The sequence below is a fragment of the Coniophora puteana genome (assembly GCF_000271625.1).
Source record: "Coniophora puteana RWD-64-598 SS2 unplaced genomic scaffold CONPUscaffold_15, whole genome shotgun sequence".
Lineage (NCBI taxonomy): Eukaryota > Fungi > Basidiomycota > Agaricomycetes > Boletales > Coniophoraceae > Coniophora > Coniophora puteana.
Genome location: NW_006913067.1, coordinates 1102377 through 1115964, shown reverse-complemented (window position 1 = coordinate 1115964; position 13588 = coordinate 1102377). Strand labels below are relative to the sequence as shown.

General features: G+C 53.3%; 3 protein-coding genes and 1 non-coding gene across 4 annotated transcripts; 1 reads left to right on the top strand and 3 right to left on the bottom strand.

The window, feature by feature from the left end:
* Positions 1–511: 511 nt before the first annotated feature.
* On the bottom strand, positions 512–582 carry CONPUDRAFT_t114. Its single transcript has one exon. It is a non-coding gene; the product is annotated as a tRNA-Gly (tRNA).
* Positions 583–1831: 1249 nt separating this feature from the next.
* Positions 1832–5455, bottom strand: CONPUDRAFT_158837 (uncharacterized protein; the record flags this gene model as incomplete). The annotated part of the gene is made up of 9 exons (XM_007775855.1): positions 1832–1961; positions 2342–2485; positions 2557–2597; positions 2664–2845; positions 2911–3275; positions 3333–4417; positions 4472–4987; positions 5043–5151; positions 5208–5455. The coding sequence occupies 9 exons, from the start codon at positions 5453–5455 to the stop codon at positions 1832–1834; spliced, it is 2820 nt and encodes a 939-aa protein (XP_007774045.1).
* A 1435-nt stretch (positions 5456–6890) lies between these two features.
* Positions 6891–8994, top strand: CONPUDRAFT_65203 (glycoside hydrolase family 16 protein; the record flags this gene model as incomplete). Its single annotated transcript, XM_007775582.1, has 7 exons — positions 6891–7399; positions 7654–7954; positions 8043–8144; positions 8193–8472; positions 8536–8628; positions 8696–8777; positions 8958–8994. 7 exons carry the CDS (start codon positions 6891–6893, stop codon positions 8992–8994), a joined length of 1404 nt encoding a protein of 467 aa, XP_007773772.1.
* A 2962-nt stretch (positions 8995–11956) lies between these two features.
* On the bottom strand, positions 11957–13549 carry CONPUDRAFT_139934 (snare protein YKT6). Its single transcript, XM_007775854.1, has 4 exons — positions 13176–13549; positions 12882–13105; positions 12704–12814; positions 11957–12648 (listed from the first exon to the last, which is right to left on the bottom strand). Exons 1-4 carry the CDS (start codon positions 13411–13413, stop codon positions 12622–12624), a joined length of 600 nt encoding a protein of 199 aa, XP_007774044.1. The 5' UTR covers positions 13414–13549; the 3' UTR covers positions 11957–12621.
* Between the last annotated feature and the right edge of the window lie 39 nt (positions 13550–13588).

Sequence of the window (13588 nt, the reverse complement as noted above, 5' to 3'; positions counted from 1 at the left end):
GGCAATACAAGCGCGTCCCTCACTAAAGCTGGGCGCCTCTTTCAATTCACCATGATTTTTGCGACAGAAATAGCCTTGGGAGCTTGACTTTTGAATCAGCGTCAGTGATATCTGGTCTTGGATCAAGTCCCTCGGAAATACACCAACTGTGGTAGCCCTGTGCTAGTCACGTTATTTTTACAATGTATATCAAGAGCTAGTGCTCCGTTGGAGAAAATCAAAGGAGCCGATATAACCAGCATAAAACGCAGTATCAAGTTTGAAATTTGAGCGCTTGAGCTTGAGACTTACCGCTATAATATTGTTTCGTAAGAGATTAAAAAATCAGGGAACCCCTCAGGCTGGATTGGCGGAAGAAAATCTCTACTAGCTAGTTCACGTTATTGTACATAGGTGTTAGTGTAGTTGGTAATCACACTAGCATATACATGTGTATTCCGATGTTCCAAAGACAGCTATCGGTACTGACAAAATGTTTCGAAACCGGCAAAAGTTACTCGCATTGCGTTCATGCATTAAGGGGGAATCGAACCCCCGGCGGGTCGATGGCAACGACCCAGGTTACCACTACCCCATTAATGCTTGTGTAGGTAGAGGCTTTGGTGCAGGTATGTACCACTGGAATCTAACTTTAACTTCAACGAGTTTGCAGCACTTCCCCACGTCCTAAGGCAAGAACTTGGGCCGTGTACTATGAGCCTCCAATAGGTTGCCATCCACTAGCGACACGTCTATCTTTCGTTGAGTTATTCCCGTCATTTAACCGGACACCTTCCTGGAGGGCAGTCAACTATGAGTGTCACTTCATTATTCTCGTTAGTTCTTACCTAGTCTCCCCTAGGCAGCCGTTTGTAGTAAAAAGGAAGGTAGCCAATTCCTCCACAATGTTCTTACCAACACATCTTCGTAGAAGAGAAACAGAACAAAGGGGTGATTCAAGTTAGCCCACTCACACAACCATACAGGAAACCTGCGGAAGGATGTTATGATCTGATTAAGTAAACAAAGCGTCCACACAAACCGGGGTGGCAATTGGTATAAGGAAAAAGAAAAAAAACAGCTCGGAGCAGAAACACAATGCTACAAAATATGTATGAGAAGCGACCGTACAGAAAAAGAAAGGAGCCAGAAGATAAAAAGAACGTGTTTATAGCTAAAGCCCGCCAGGCGCTGAGCCGTATAGCGCTCGGCCATGGCGGAATAATCGTAATCGGCGAGGTACGTGTGTATGCATGTACGTATGATTAATTCTATGCACAGAGAAGCGTCCGGCCGCCCGCGCACGGCACCGCATCGCGCCATAGGCAAATACACGATAAGCATGCATCAAGCACTGCGGCGCGCACGCAAGAGGCTGGTATGAAGTGATGGTGAATGTACCAACGGAAGCCGTAACAGTTCTTGACTGGGGAACTCAGTAATGAAAAGCAGGTATTCGAGTCCAAGATATCATGTTCAGAACGGATGCGATTAGGGGGGGAACGAGTCCTTCTAGAGCCATACGTCGTGTGTCCGTCACGGGGGGTATTACAGGTTTTGCGGTGATATCGGTGATATAGGATTTCGGGGTAGCGGCGACCTCAGTAGGAGAAGATCATCAACCAAGGGTTGAGCACAATCTGATGGATGACGTCCGAAGTCAGTCGTGTTCCGACTTAGAGATAAGAGAAAATGAAAAGAGAAAAGCAGAACGATGCTTGATATAACGGGGATCACATTGTAAAAAAGGACAGGGACTCACTGGGAGCAGGATGTGACATCCAGTGACGATACTAGAAAGCAATGGAAATTAAAATCATAGACGCTAGCGTACTTGGCCCTAAAGAGAAACTTACGATAACGGCAGGATGACAGCCCAGCCGTCGGTGCCCGTGACAGACCACTGATATGGCACCAGTGGCGTGCTCGCGATGATCATGCCGGCAATGATGATGATTGAGACAAGCAGAGGAAACCAGAATCTGAGAAAGTTTCCGCATCAGTACGCCGTCGGTGTCCACAATCCAAAAAAATATGTAAGGCAAATGGGAACAAGGTGGAATCGAGGCGAGATGCCTTGATCGGTCGCATGGAGGTCCGCCGTATCTTCAGCGACGATAAGCAAGCTGCGCATCCGAACGCGGCGAAGCCCGGACGGATGCGCTCCACGTCCGACAATGCGACCCGCCGGAAAGACGGTAGAAATTAAAGAACACTAGCACACCGCCACGGTGATCACCGAAAGCGTTCCGGCGGAATGCCAACAGCACCACCGCGAGACGAGAGAAGAACGGAGAACGAAGCACACGAAAAAGCCAAAGCGAAAAAGAGACGGATAGCCAACGACGTGACCAATACTCACCGCTTGAAAATCTTTGGGACCTCCTTGAAGAAGTTGGACCTCTCTACCTCCTTGATAGTCGCGCTCCACGTAATGTTGTACGAGAACAGATGTGCGAGAATCGCCAGCGAGAGCGGGATTCCGAGGCCACCGAAGAAGAAGAAGCTGGCGAAAGAAAGTTGTAAGCTCGAAGCAGACAAAAATAGAGCCAACGAAAAGATGCGAGAAATACTCACAAGAACGGAACCCACATCAGGTTCTCGAGGAGTGCCCAACCCTACTCGCAGAAGTACAATCAGAACAGGGCCATGGAGTGCGTCGGAAAGAAACAGGGAAAGCTTACGATGTTCTTCGTACCGAGGCGGTACTGCATAAGGGTATACCCAACATTGCCAGCACCAAAGAACACAACCGTAGTTGCAATCCAGATCTCGAACGAGTGCATGTAAAAGCCGTCCACAGGAAACTCAAACCCAAGCAGAACGTAGTTGATCACGCCGATGGTGATTGACCCCGCAATACCGTCTGCAACAGCCCGAGCAATCAGATCGGCTCGTATATGCAGTGTGAATGCAGGGAAAGAAACGCACAGTACGAGAACATATACGATAACATCGAGATCTTGTAGTGCGCCGGCGCGCTAGACCACATGAACTGGTGGATCTGGTGGTTGATCGGGCCCTTGCGCCACCAGTCTTTGAGCGGGTTGAAGAGCAGCTCGCTGCACCCGTACGCGTACTTCTGCCACCGGTTGAGCTCGTCGTCGACCGAGAGCGAGACGCCCTCCCTGAAGGCGCCCTTGGAGTAAGTCGCCCAGCGGATGATGTAGCCTTTGAGCTGCAAACGGAGCGCCATGTCGAAGTCCTCCGAGACGTTCGACTCGGACCATATCTTTTCTTGGCCATCGGCGGGGTCGATGAATGCGGCGTCTTGGCAGGCTTTCCAACGCATGAAGCTGCACGAAGAAAAGACTCAGCTTGTTTAGGCGATAGTGAAAAAAAATGCTACGTACGCATTGTGTCCAACAAACGGCGCAACCTCTCCGTTCGCACAAGTCATTGAAATGCACTTGTTAATCCTGCGCGTGAAGTACGCAATCCCATTCTCAAAGTAGTGGTGCGCGACCTGCATAACCTCACTCTCGTGCTGGATGATTCCGACCTCGGGACATTCCGCGAGCTCACGTGCCGCGTCGCGGAAGCAGTCCTCGGGCACGATGGTGTCCGAGTCGACAATCAAGACAATCTCGCCGATGCGGCACGAGCGCGCGTTCGCCGCCCAGGGGCGGAACACGCATCCCGAGTCCTGGAAGACCTCCTCCATCGCCATCTGCAGAGCGCGCTCCTCGAGGTCTTCGCAATAATACCCGGCGCTCGACGCGTGCGTCGAGCCTGGAATAGGCGTGTTAGACCGCGTGCCCTGGTTGGAGCCGTTGGATGCAGATGCTGCGGAGGGTGGGAGGTACAGAGGGACGACGCCCTGGTTGTCGCCTTCGAGGTTCTGGTATTGCAGGCCGTGGGTGCCCTGTGCGGGAGCCGGGATGCTAGAGCTGTCAGTGACGACAGAACTACGGTAACCATCACCAGAAACCGAGTCGCGTTCCGCCTGCAGACGTTCGAGAATGCGTTCCATGCGCAAGGACATGTTGAGACCGTAGTTCATATTGCTAGCCTTCTTGAAACGTCCTGGACGATTGAAGCCGCGCGCTTGAGGGTCGCCGGCCTTCGCTTTGGAGTTGAAGGTGTGTTTGGGGCGTGAAACCCAGCCGATATTGTGGTTGGCATAGAACTGGATGCGGGCATTGGCCTCTTCTTTGGGCAGCAGGCGAAGTCCATCGTCGTTGACGAAGATGGAAGACGTGCCACCTTGGCGGGCATACGTTTGCATGGCCTTCTTCAATGACTCAATTGACGGTTTGAGCACTGCCTCGAGGCCCTCCTTGTACACGGGCATCTGAACGGTAATATGGGGTAGATCGCTGTCGACCACCTTATTCGGGCGTGGCGGAATTGCGGAGTAATACTTCGAGTTCCTGTGGTAATGAGCGATAGGACCGAAAGCCATGGTGAAGTTCTGGATGAGCTGGATGTTGAAAAACTAAACAAACATTAGAACAGACGTGCAGGTGACAACAGAATTGTGAAAACTTACGAGCGAGACGCTAAATAACAGCGGGATGACAGCGACGAGAGCAAAGCGAGAAAATTGGCCGTCCAGACGCCATTCCATGATCAGGGTGCGAACAGCGTTTCCCATGTAGAGCATCGAAAGCCCAGCAGCAAGACCATTGTATATTGGCGCATACACCATAGTTGGTCGCTTCTCGGGGCCAACATCGGCGGTATCCAGGGCACTCTCCTTGTCAGATGGAGGAACGATGACCTTCCGGCCATACCAGGTACGCTTGTAACGTGCTGGCTGCGTCTGGTTTTCCCCTTTGGTTACAAGTGGAAGAGCCTTCTCGGGGTCTGGACCCGATGAGAACCGTCCCAGGTGTGAGTGGCCAGAGACTGAGCCTGCCGCGGATGGTGTTGTGCCCGTCGAGAGGGCGCTGAGGGGAGGGCGCGAGCGCCAAAGGAGGCGGATGAGACGGTCCTCGAAATCACGGGCAGTAGGGATGATACCCTCGAGGGTCTCTGACCAGACGATCAGCACACGCTCGTCCCGCTGTATTGAGGACGTCAATAAGTGCCGATAAGCTGGGGAATTGGGGTAGACGTACAATAAAGGCAGCAGACTGTTCCTTTTCTGCATGGGGGAGGTATATCATGGAGTCGAGGATCTGTATGCGCGTGTCGGAGTCGACGTAGATGCTCTTGTCCTCTGGACCACTGAAAGACAGGATAAACTTGTTATACAATACATGACTATTGCGAGAAGGACGTACCCTTCGGAAAGACATGCATGAACAGCAGCGCTACGGACCTTGACGGCTACCGCAGGGTTAAGCTGGGAGACGGCTACCTCGAAAGGCTCAAGGGCGGCATTCTCGTAGGGAAAGACGCGGAAGGAGCCGTCGTCTATGCGGAGGCAGACACCGCAGGAGAGGTTCTCCTCATTCGGGCGAAACCATGCATCTCCCTGTGTCTGCTTGAAGATGTAGTGGAGAGTCGCATCGTACCTGTCGTAGTCCATGGCTGGGACGGTACGGCGATGGGGGAAAGAGGGAGAAAGGGAGGGGGACGAGAGGGAGGTGGAGCGGGAGCAGATGAACGGCCGGCGTGTGGCAGGGCGGGCCCTTGCAGAGATGAAAAACGCGCCTGGACTTTTACATCTGGACGGATAAGAAAGAAGCAGCTGTTGGGGAGGGGGTGGTGTGTTCTGTCCTCGCCCGGATTGGACATGGCAGATCGGGGACAAAGCGGAGATCGGGGATTGCGCACGGTTTAGGCAATGCAGGCACGCTTGTAAGTGACAAACGTCACCAAATGCGTCATACGCAAGGCAATTGCCTGCCTCGGAACAGATTCGGCGTGACACCGATCGCGCTCCTGTTGAGGGGTCGTCGAAGCTACGAGTCCGGCGCTGTGATTTTTCTTCTTATCAGCTTAGAAAGTAGCATATGAGGACGGTGATTGGACGTCTAGAACGTGCGGAGTGCATGTCCGAGTAAATTATTTGAGGACCGAAAACCGTTGCCGTTCATCTGTTGGATTGGAAGGTGTCCTCATTTACCACCCCAACTTCCTATTCCATGTCAGCGTCCGCCTCAAAAACACGGCGACTGTCCGTGCGCTCACCTTCACAGCTTCCTCCCAACATGCCCAGGCGTCCAACCAGCGGCAATTCCTACACCGCGTCCAGTGAGGAATCCTCCTCTCTCGCCCACGCATACCCTCGCTCTCCTTCGCCCTTATCTCCTCCCCGTCCCTTCTTTATCGCGGGCTCCTCTGCATTGGACGACAACAGACACTCAGCTTCTTCATTCGATCCTGCTTCCGATTCGGACTCGCCTCCTCCTGTTCCTGCTGCTGCTGCGCGTAACGCGGCACGCAAGTCCACGAGTCACACGCGCAAGTCTTCATCCCAGTTCGCCAGTTATGCTCCCCTCGACGTTGTTAGTCCTCCACCATCCGGCTCCTTGGACTGGTCCCCAGACTTGCTCTACGCAGAATCTGGAGCACCCTCCACCCCTGCAACATCCACGTCTCTTTCCCCACAGTCAACCCTGAGCTCGACCAGACGTCCTCCCCCATCATCTTTCACCGCCTATTCCAGTCTCGGAGGGAGTGCCGAATATCCAGTCAGGTCCACCTCAACCAGGCGCAGCATCGAAGGCCTCCCAAAGATGCCCACCCCCCACAAGACAAGCAGAGAGTCCTTCCAGATGACGCCCCGAGCCTCCACTCCTCCGTCCTCGTCCGCCTTGATGGCCACATTTCAGGACGACGACCTCGCACGCCCCAGACCACCTTTCATGGCCGACCCATCCAACAAAGCCCCTGATCGCTCATCGAGCTCGACGTCCGTTAGCAACGTCTTCTCCCCACCCTCGGCATCACTGCCCAGGAACAGTTCCGCAACGTCTTTCCGTACTCCTTTCCTATCGCCCGCGGCAAGGCCGTCTTCCATGTGGACTCCTCCGTCTGTGGTAAATTCGCCGGGCGGCTCAAGTGCCATCCTGGCCGTACCTCCCCAGAAGCTGAAGCCAAGTACGCGTCTGCCAGCCAAGTTGAACAAAGAAGATAAGCCATGGATAGGCAAGCCTCATGGACTCGACCGCCTCAGCTGGTGGTTGACCGTGATTGGCCTGCTGCTCGGCGTTCTCGGAGGCGCTGCCTTGTGTTTCTTCGGATACGAGAGCGTGGACGTCCTGCCCATGTCTGATCTGTGCTTGGTCATGGATGACGAGTTCGACTCGCTCGACCTGACTAACAACTGGAGCCGCGATGTCGAGCTCGGCGGATTTGGAAACGGCGAGTTTGAGATGACCACAGACTCGGACTCGAACTCCTATGTGAAGAATGGTCAACTATACATCCTACCCACGCTTACCTCCAACTCCATCGATGGAGGCTATAGCGCCGTTCTCAATGGAGCCAGTTACAACCTGCCCGGTTGTACGGCTGACATTGGTGAGTTGCCTCATGGCTTGAAAACGTCCGGATCTTGACAGTCCTTGCAGCGAGCTCCAGCGGAGGTAACGCGACGAGCGGTGGGAACAGTACCACCACCGGGGGCAACAACAACAACGGCACCACCAACGGCGGAGGAAACAACGGTGGCACCACCACCAACAATAATGGCGGAGGCAACAACAACGGCGACTTCGTCCTGTACAGCCGCCAGAACAACGGCACTGGGAACAACAACGGAACCAGCGGTGGCAACAGCACCTCGTCGGGCAACTCGACTTCCAGCTCTGGTGGCGGCGGAGCCCAGGGCAACGCCTGCACCGCATATTCGGATTCAGCCGCGGGCACGGTGATCAACCCGGTGATGAGCGCCCGCCTGAACACGCGCGGCAAGAAGTCGATCGCATACGGACGAGTCGAGGTGCGCGCCAAGCTGCCGCAGGGCGACTGGCTCTGGCCCGCCATCTGGATGCTGCCCGAGGGCAACTCGAGTGAGGCAAGCAACTCGTCGTCGCGCGCGGGCGTGTATGGCGATTGGCCAATGAGCGGCGAGATTGATGTGAGTGCTTGCTTGTTTTGGCTTGGGCTGTTATTAGAGCCTTGGAACGGACGGAGATTAATGGGCTGCGTATGCGTGCGTTTTGTAGATCATGGAAGCGCGAGGCAACCTGCCTTCGTACCCCGCGCAGGGCTCCAACTACGTTCGCTCGTCGCTCAATTATGGGCCGTTCTCGGCCGCGAACACGCCTGTGCAGTCCGGCTCGGGGTCGACGTCGTATACGGCCACGCTGCTCAAGACGCTTTACGGGTGGGTGACGACGAAGCGGGGCAACTACGCGGACGGTTTCCACGTGTACGCGTTTGAGTGGACGGACTCGTGGATGCGGTTCTACACGGACAGCCGGCTGCAAGCGATGGTGAACATTAAGATGACGGGCAGCGGGGGCAATGGCGAGGATACGTACTTTTTCAAGTCGGCGGGGTTCCCTGCGACGGCGATGAATGCGTCGAGCGGGTATGAGGTGGTTGTGACAGATCCGTGGACGGAAGGGTCGAATGCGGCGCCTTATGATCAGCGTGAGTGGTTCTCATGGATGGGATGCCTGGTGTGATTAGATGGAAGGCTCACCGATGTGACAGAGTTCTACCTTATCATGGACCTCGCCGTGGGCGGCATTAGCGGGTGGTTCCCAGACAACGTCGGCAACAAGATGTGGTTCGACAACTCTCAGAGTGAGTGACATGCGTTCAGTCGCTGTCGGGTGAGAATGGGTTGCTTATGGTCATTGGTCCGGTACAGCTGCCATGCAAGAGTTTGCAAAGGCCCAGAGCGACTGGTATGCGACGTGGCCGACCAACGAAGATGATCTCGCGTTTAGAATGTGAGTGATCATTGCAATGTCGAGTGGTAGAGAAGAGAGACACGGCGGCGGCGTGCGCAGCCTGTGACGTTCGGTTGCATGCGTGGGAAAAGACGACCACCCTTGTCATTAACCCCTATCTTGCTTGAGCTTTCAAGTGATGCGTATGTGCATCTTACTCACAATGTGTTGTTTTCACAGTGACTATGTCAAGATGTGGAAACTCTGCGGCTCTTAATTCTCTTACACGGCCATGAACACTTATACAACATGCTGCAGATATCGTCAATATTCGGACTGCTTAGAAACAAAAGTCACAGACGCTTTGTGCCATACCTTTCTTCACTGCATACCTTCCGACCCTCGAAGCAAGACTTCGCCAGATGACTCCAGTCGAATCACGCTCGTTCATATCATTATCACTCGTTGTCCGTTCATAGGTGACTGCTGTTATGATTGCTCTTTGCGAAGCGGTTTATGTTGCTGTCCATACACGACTACAAGCAGGACTCTTGCATGTTATATTACTCATTGCATCGCTTCTTTCACTTTTGTATCAAATGAATGAAACAAACGATACGGATCCAGTGCATGTCTACATTCTTACCGGTATCAAGATGATAAACTGATCTCGACCTTGTTCTCATAAATTTCCTTACGCTATACCTACCACCTAGCGCCGGCGGCCGGTGTATGTTGCGCCACCTACGCAGCTTTAGTAGGGACTCCGTCGGGCCGTTCCTGATCACACGACCTGCGCAGTGTTCCGTCGTGGGTCCAGCTACTTTCGTACGTTGGTGTAGCTCCAAGACGACTCCAAAACGCATGTTCTCTGGTCAGGTCAGCCCACCTCCAAAAAATCATGGATCGTCGAATCACCATGCGGTACTGTAGCATTTACGTTCGGTCGCGCCTCCACACTCCCGTCGGGTCAGCGTGTCGATTGAACTCAAAGCCTCACAGTACATCATGGAGCTACCCACTTTTGTCTGGGAAGGCGTAGTTTCCCTGTGGTCGCGCACTTTGACGGGGGTCACCGATGACATACAGTTTTCTGCCGTGGAAGATCAGACCACTCATGCTCAGGGTGTGGTGGAGTGTGCATTGAACGCGGGCCTCGTGGTGCGTACTTGTTCCTGCTCGTGTATGGATTTACCGCAAGTAATATTCATCGGTGTCGTCCGAGGTGGGGATGCTCCAAGGATTCCTAAGGCGCTCCTGTACGGTCAGTCGGTGCCTGTCGGTGCCTGGGGGCCGTAAGCTCTGATCGTGGTTTGACACTGAGAAAAACAGACTCACACTTTATCCGGTGCTCCGCTTTATTGATCGCAACATTGTGTGACAGAGAACGTCATGTTGTGATCGGATGACCAGAGATGACCCCCCTCACCTTTCGAGTGTGGAATCTGTTGTTTCACGAGAAGATAAATACTGCTGGAGAAGATCAGCCGCCGGCCTCGATTGAGGGCTCCGCTTATAGGTCCTCATGGTTACCACGAAGCCTCCGTCTAAAGGTTTACTCTTTACTAGGTGCGCGAGGACCACACTACATACCCAGGTACGCGGTGCGGTCATTGGTCGAGATCGAGCCAATCATGTGTCAAGTTCGCGACAGGTCAGGGTGCGTGGCTCCGACGTAAAACGTCACTGTGACGCCCCAGTCCCTGAATTTATGTTGGCAAATTCCCTCGAATCCCCCGGAAATGTCATGCAGTAGTTCGGGTATTGTGCTCTGTTCTTGCACCGATCAGCCTGGCGGAAAGCGGGCGAAAAGAAATAACCATATCGACGATCAGAGGTGTGACGAGTCGAACGGTGGCGAGAATTTCTATTTTCTGGCTTCGCATGAGCTCGCTTCGCAGGACCTTCCACCGGGAAGTCACCGAGGGAGGGGTGTCCTCGATCGTAATGAGCGCTTCGGCCCCGAGGAGCCAGGCACGTCGGTGTGCTTTTTGGGCTACGAGGGCCGGGCGGCGGGTGCGCCCGAAGCAATCACACATATCGCAAGAATCAAGTCATGATGAGAAGAATCACCTGGTCAAGCTTTCAGCTTCGCAGCTGATTCCAAGTCTCCATAAAATTAGCTTACAGCTTGTCTCAGCGAGTGACGTCAAGGCAGTTGCGCGCTCGTTGACTGAGAACGTACTCGAGTATAGTTCCCGAGTCGCTCGCCTGTTTGTCTGATATGAGTTGTGATATTACTTCTTTGCAGCCTCGTCGAGTCGCGACACCGAGCCTCGGAGGGGGTGAACTCGTCATCATTGAAATTCGTCCATAACCTTTTGCCGAGTAACGGCTGGCCTAGGTTCTGAACTACGTGTGAATGTCCTGGCTACCTGCTGCTACCTGACTTGTCGGCTCCATTGAACTTACTGAAAGGATGTAAAGATTGTTGCTCGTCGTTACTGTTGCCGTCGGGTGATGTTCCCTCGAATATAGGTAGCGTGATATGCTTATGCAGGCAGTAAGGTTGTTTCCGACGGAAACTTGTGTTGTCTCGGTGAGTTTGCCGTTGTCTGATATTTGATGAGCCGAGAACCCCGACTTGCGTTACAATCAAGGTCTTGATTTAAGTTATGGCTGAGGCAGAACATTTTTCTGTCGTTTAGAGGAGTGTGTAGAAGGCATCGTGAACGAGGCCGACGAGCGGCTGCGGCGGAGATTGGGACGCTCCATGGATTGCGGCCTTAATACAACCCATAGAAATATCGTTCGCACTTCATTGACAAGAAATAAACGGATGTGGACCTTGGTCTTCTTTATTATCTGGCGGCTCAGGTATCTGTGGTTGTTGCCAACCTCGATCCTCTCCTGCTGTTCATGGCCAAAGCTGGTGGCCGACAAACCCCTACGTAAAATATAAGATAAGGGTTCAAGTGGGCAAGAGAAAGGCGACTTACGGCAGAATTCTGATAAGCAGCGCAGCAGGCATCCAATGACAAGTGCCTCCATATCAGCGAGCACGGAAGAGGTGCGCAAGTACGTCCCGAGTCATTGACATCCACAATCGTGGTCCTTGTTCGCGAATTCAGACAATCTCGGGTGTTTGCAAATACGTACCATCAATGCGCTGCACGTTGAGAATAGATGGAGTTAACATCGAAAATGAGGCAGGTTCTGTACCACTTGTGCTATCAGAGGAAGATGGTTTGTGATGCCTAACGATGCGGACATCTGCACATTGAAAGAGGACAAAGGTTGTTAAGACCGGTTGAGTTCATTCATTCTGAGCGAAGACAATTAAGAAGAAAATGACAAACAAATAGGATGGGTTGCGCCCAACGAGTACCTCTTCGACCACGAACTGCCGGTCATCGGTACATATACATTTGGTAATGGTGGGTATCATTCAAAACCCGTCGATCCTTGATAAGGCGAGGCCGCTCAATAAGCTCTGCAAGGTTTGCTTTGTCCTATAATCTCGAAGATCCAATGGCTGATGTCGTGAGTGACGCCCTGCAATCAGAACACAGTAATTTGGTTATCTTGGATCGTCACCAGGTCAATTATTCGCTTGTTACACAAAGACAGGAAGATTTAGACTGGCGCCGCATGACTGCATTGTGCTGTAAAGGCCGTTGGCAGCGCTAGGTCCGTAGCATTGTACGCCATAGCAGCCAAGGACATCGCAGCCGTGAATGGTTATTACCCCTGCTGTCCTACTGTTCCTGGGCCGGGTTCCGTAAAAGCGGTAGTGATGTCCAGCTTACCATGAAGTATGACTAGCAACCTTGATGATCGAATATTGCACAGAGCGGCGGTAAGAGAAATATCCAAGATCAAATAGGTGCAAGAGAAATATATGGTACAAGGAAAGACAGAAAGCGTCCTCAAATGGAGACGTGCGAGTGAAGTCCAGGGTACTCTACATGAGAACGCAGCAAGAGTTTTGCTATAGTTTCAGTTAGTGATCATGTATTCACAGGATTCATGAATAGCACACGCACCTTCTTTGCGGTCTTGTAGAACATCTTGGACTGCGCAGAAAGGGCGTTAGACCGCTCCACGAGGTTGTCGAGCTTCTCGCCGCGCTGGAGGACGGACTCGATTGTCTTGTGCTGTGACACGAAAATAACGTTAAGCTTCGCGCCCAAAGATCGAAGTGGAGAGCAACGAAGTACGTACCAGGACAATCTTGGTCTCATCGAGCTCCTGCTGAACGCGCATGATCGTGTCCGCTTGACGCGGGTCCTGGTATTTCTTGATGTAGACGTCGATCTCGGAGAAGGATACCGAGGACGGATTCGAGTACTGAGACTGCGGCACCTTGGCCGTGAAGTCATCCAGCATCTTGGTGAGCAGGGAGAATGCGGGGCGGACGGGGTACTCGTGGTCTGTGATAATGATGCCTGCAAGTTCATGGAGGTGTGGTCAGATACCTGGCGCGTAGGTTGACTATATGCTAGAGTGAAAACTCGCCTGCAAGCTGCTCGGCGCCGCCGCGGTTGTAAACGTGGGCAGTGTACATGTTCTCTTGCACGCTCTGCCGCTGGGTCTGGGGCGTGCGATCGACCACGGTCTTGGTGAAGAAGGTCATGAACTCGGCGACGGAGCCTCGCTGGTAGAAGGAGAAGCTGGAGAGGTCCGAGGCGGTGCTGAGCACGGACGATGAACCGGACGGGGGCGCGTGGACGACGGAGAGGGAGTAGATCTTCATGGTTGCACGTGAAGCGTTGGCGAAGAAGAGAGAGAAAGATAAGAGTGAGAGGAGCCCGTGCGATAGGGGACGGAGTGTGGCCGCAGTGAGTGAGCTGGCAGAGCAGACGGTGACGAACGGATGTGGAGAAGAGCGCGCGTGCCCAAGGAGACGAAATTGGCGAGGAAACCAGCGA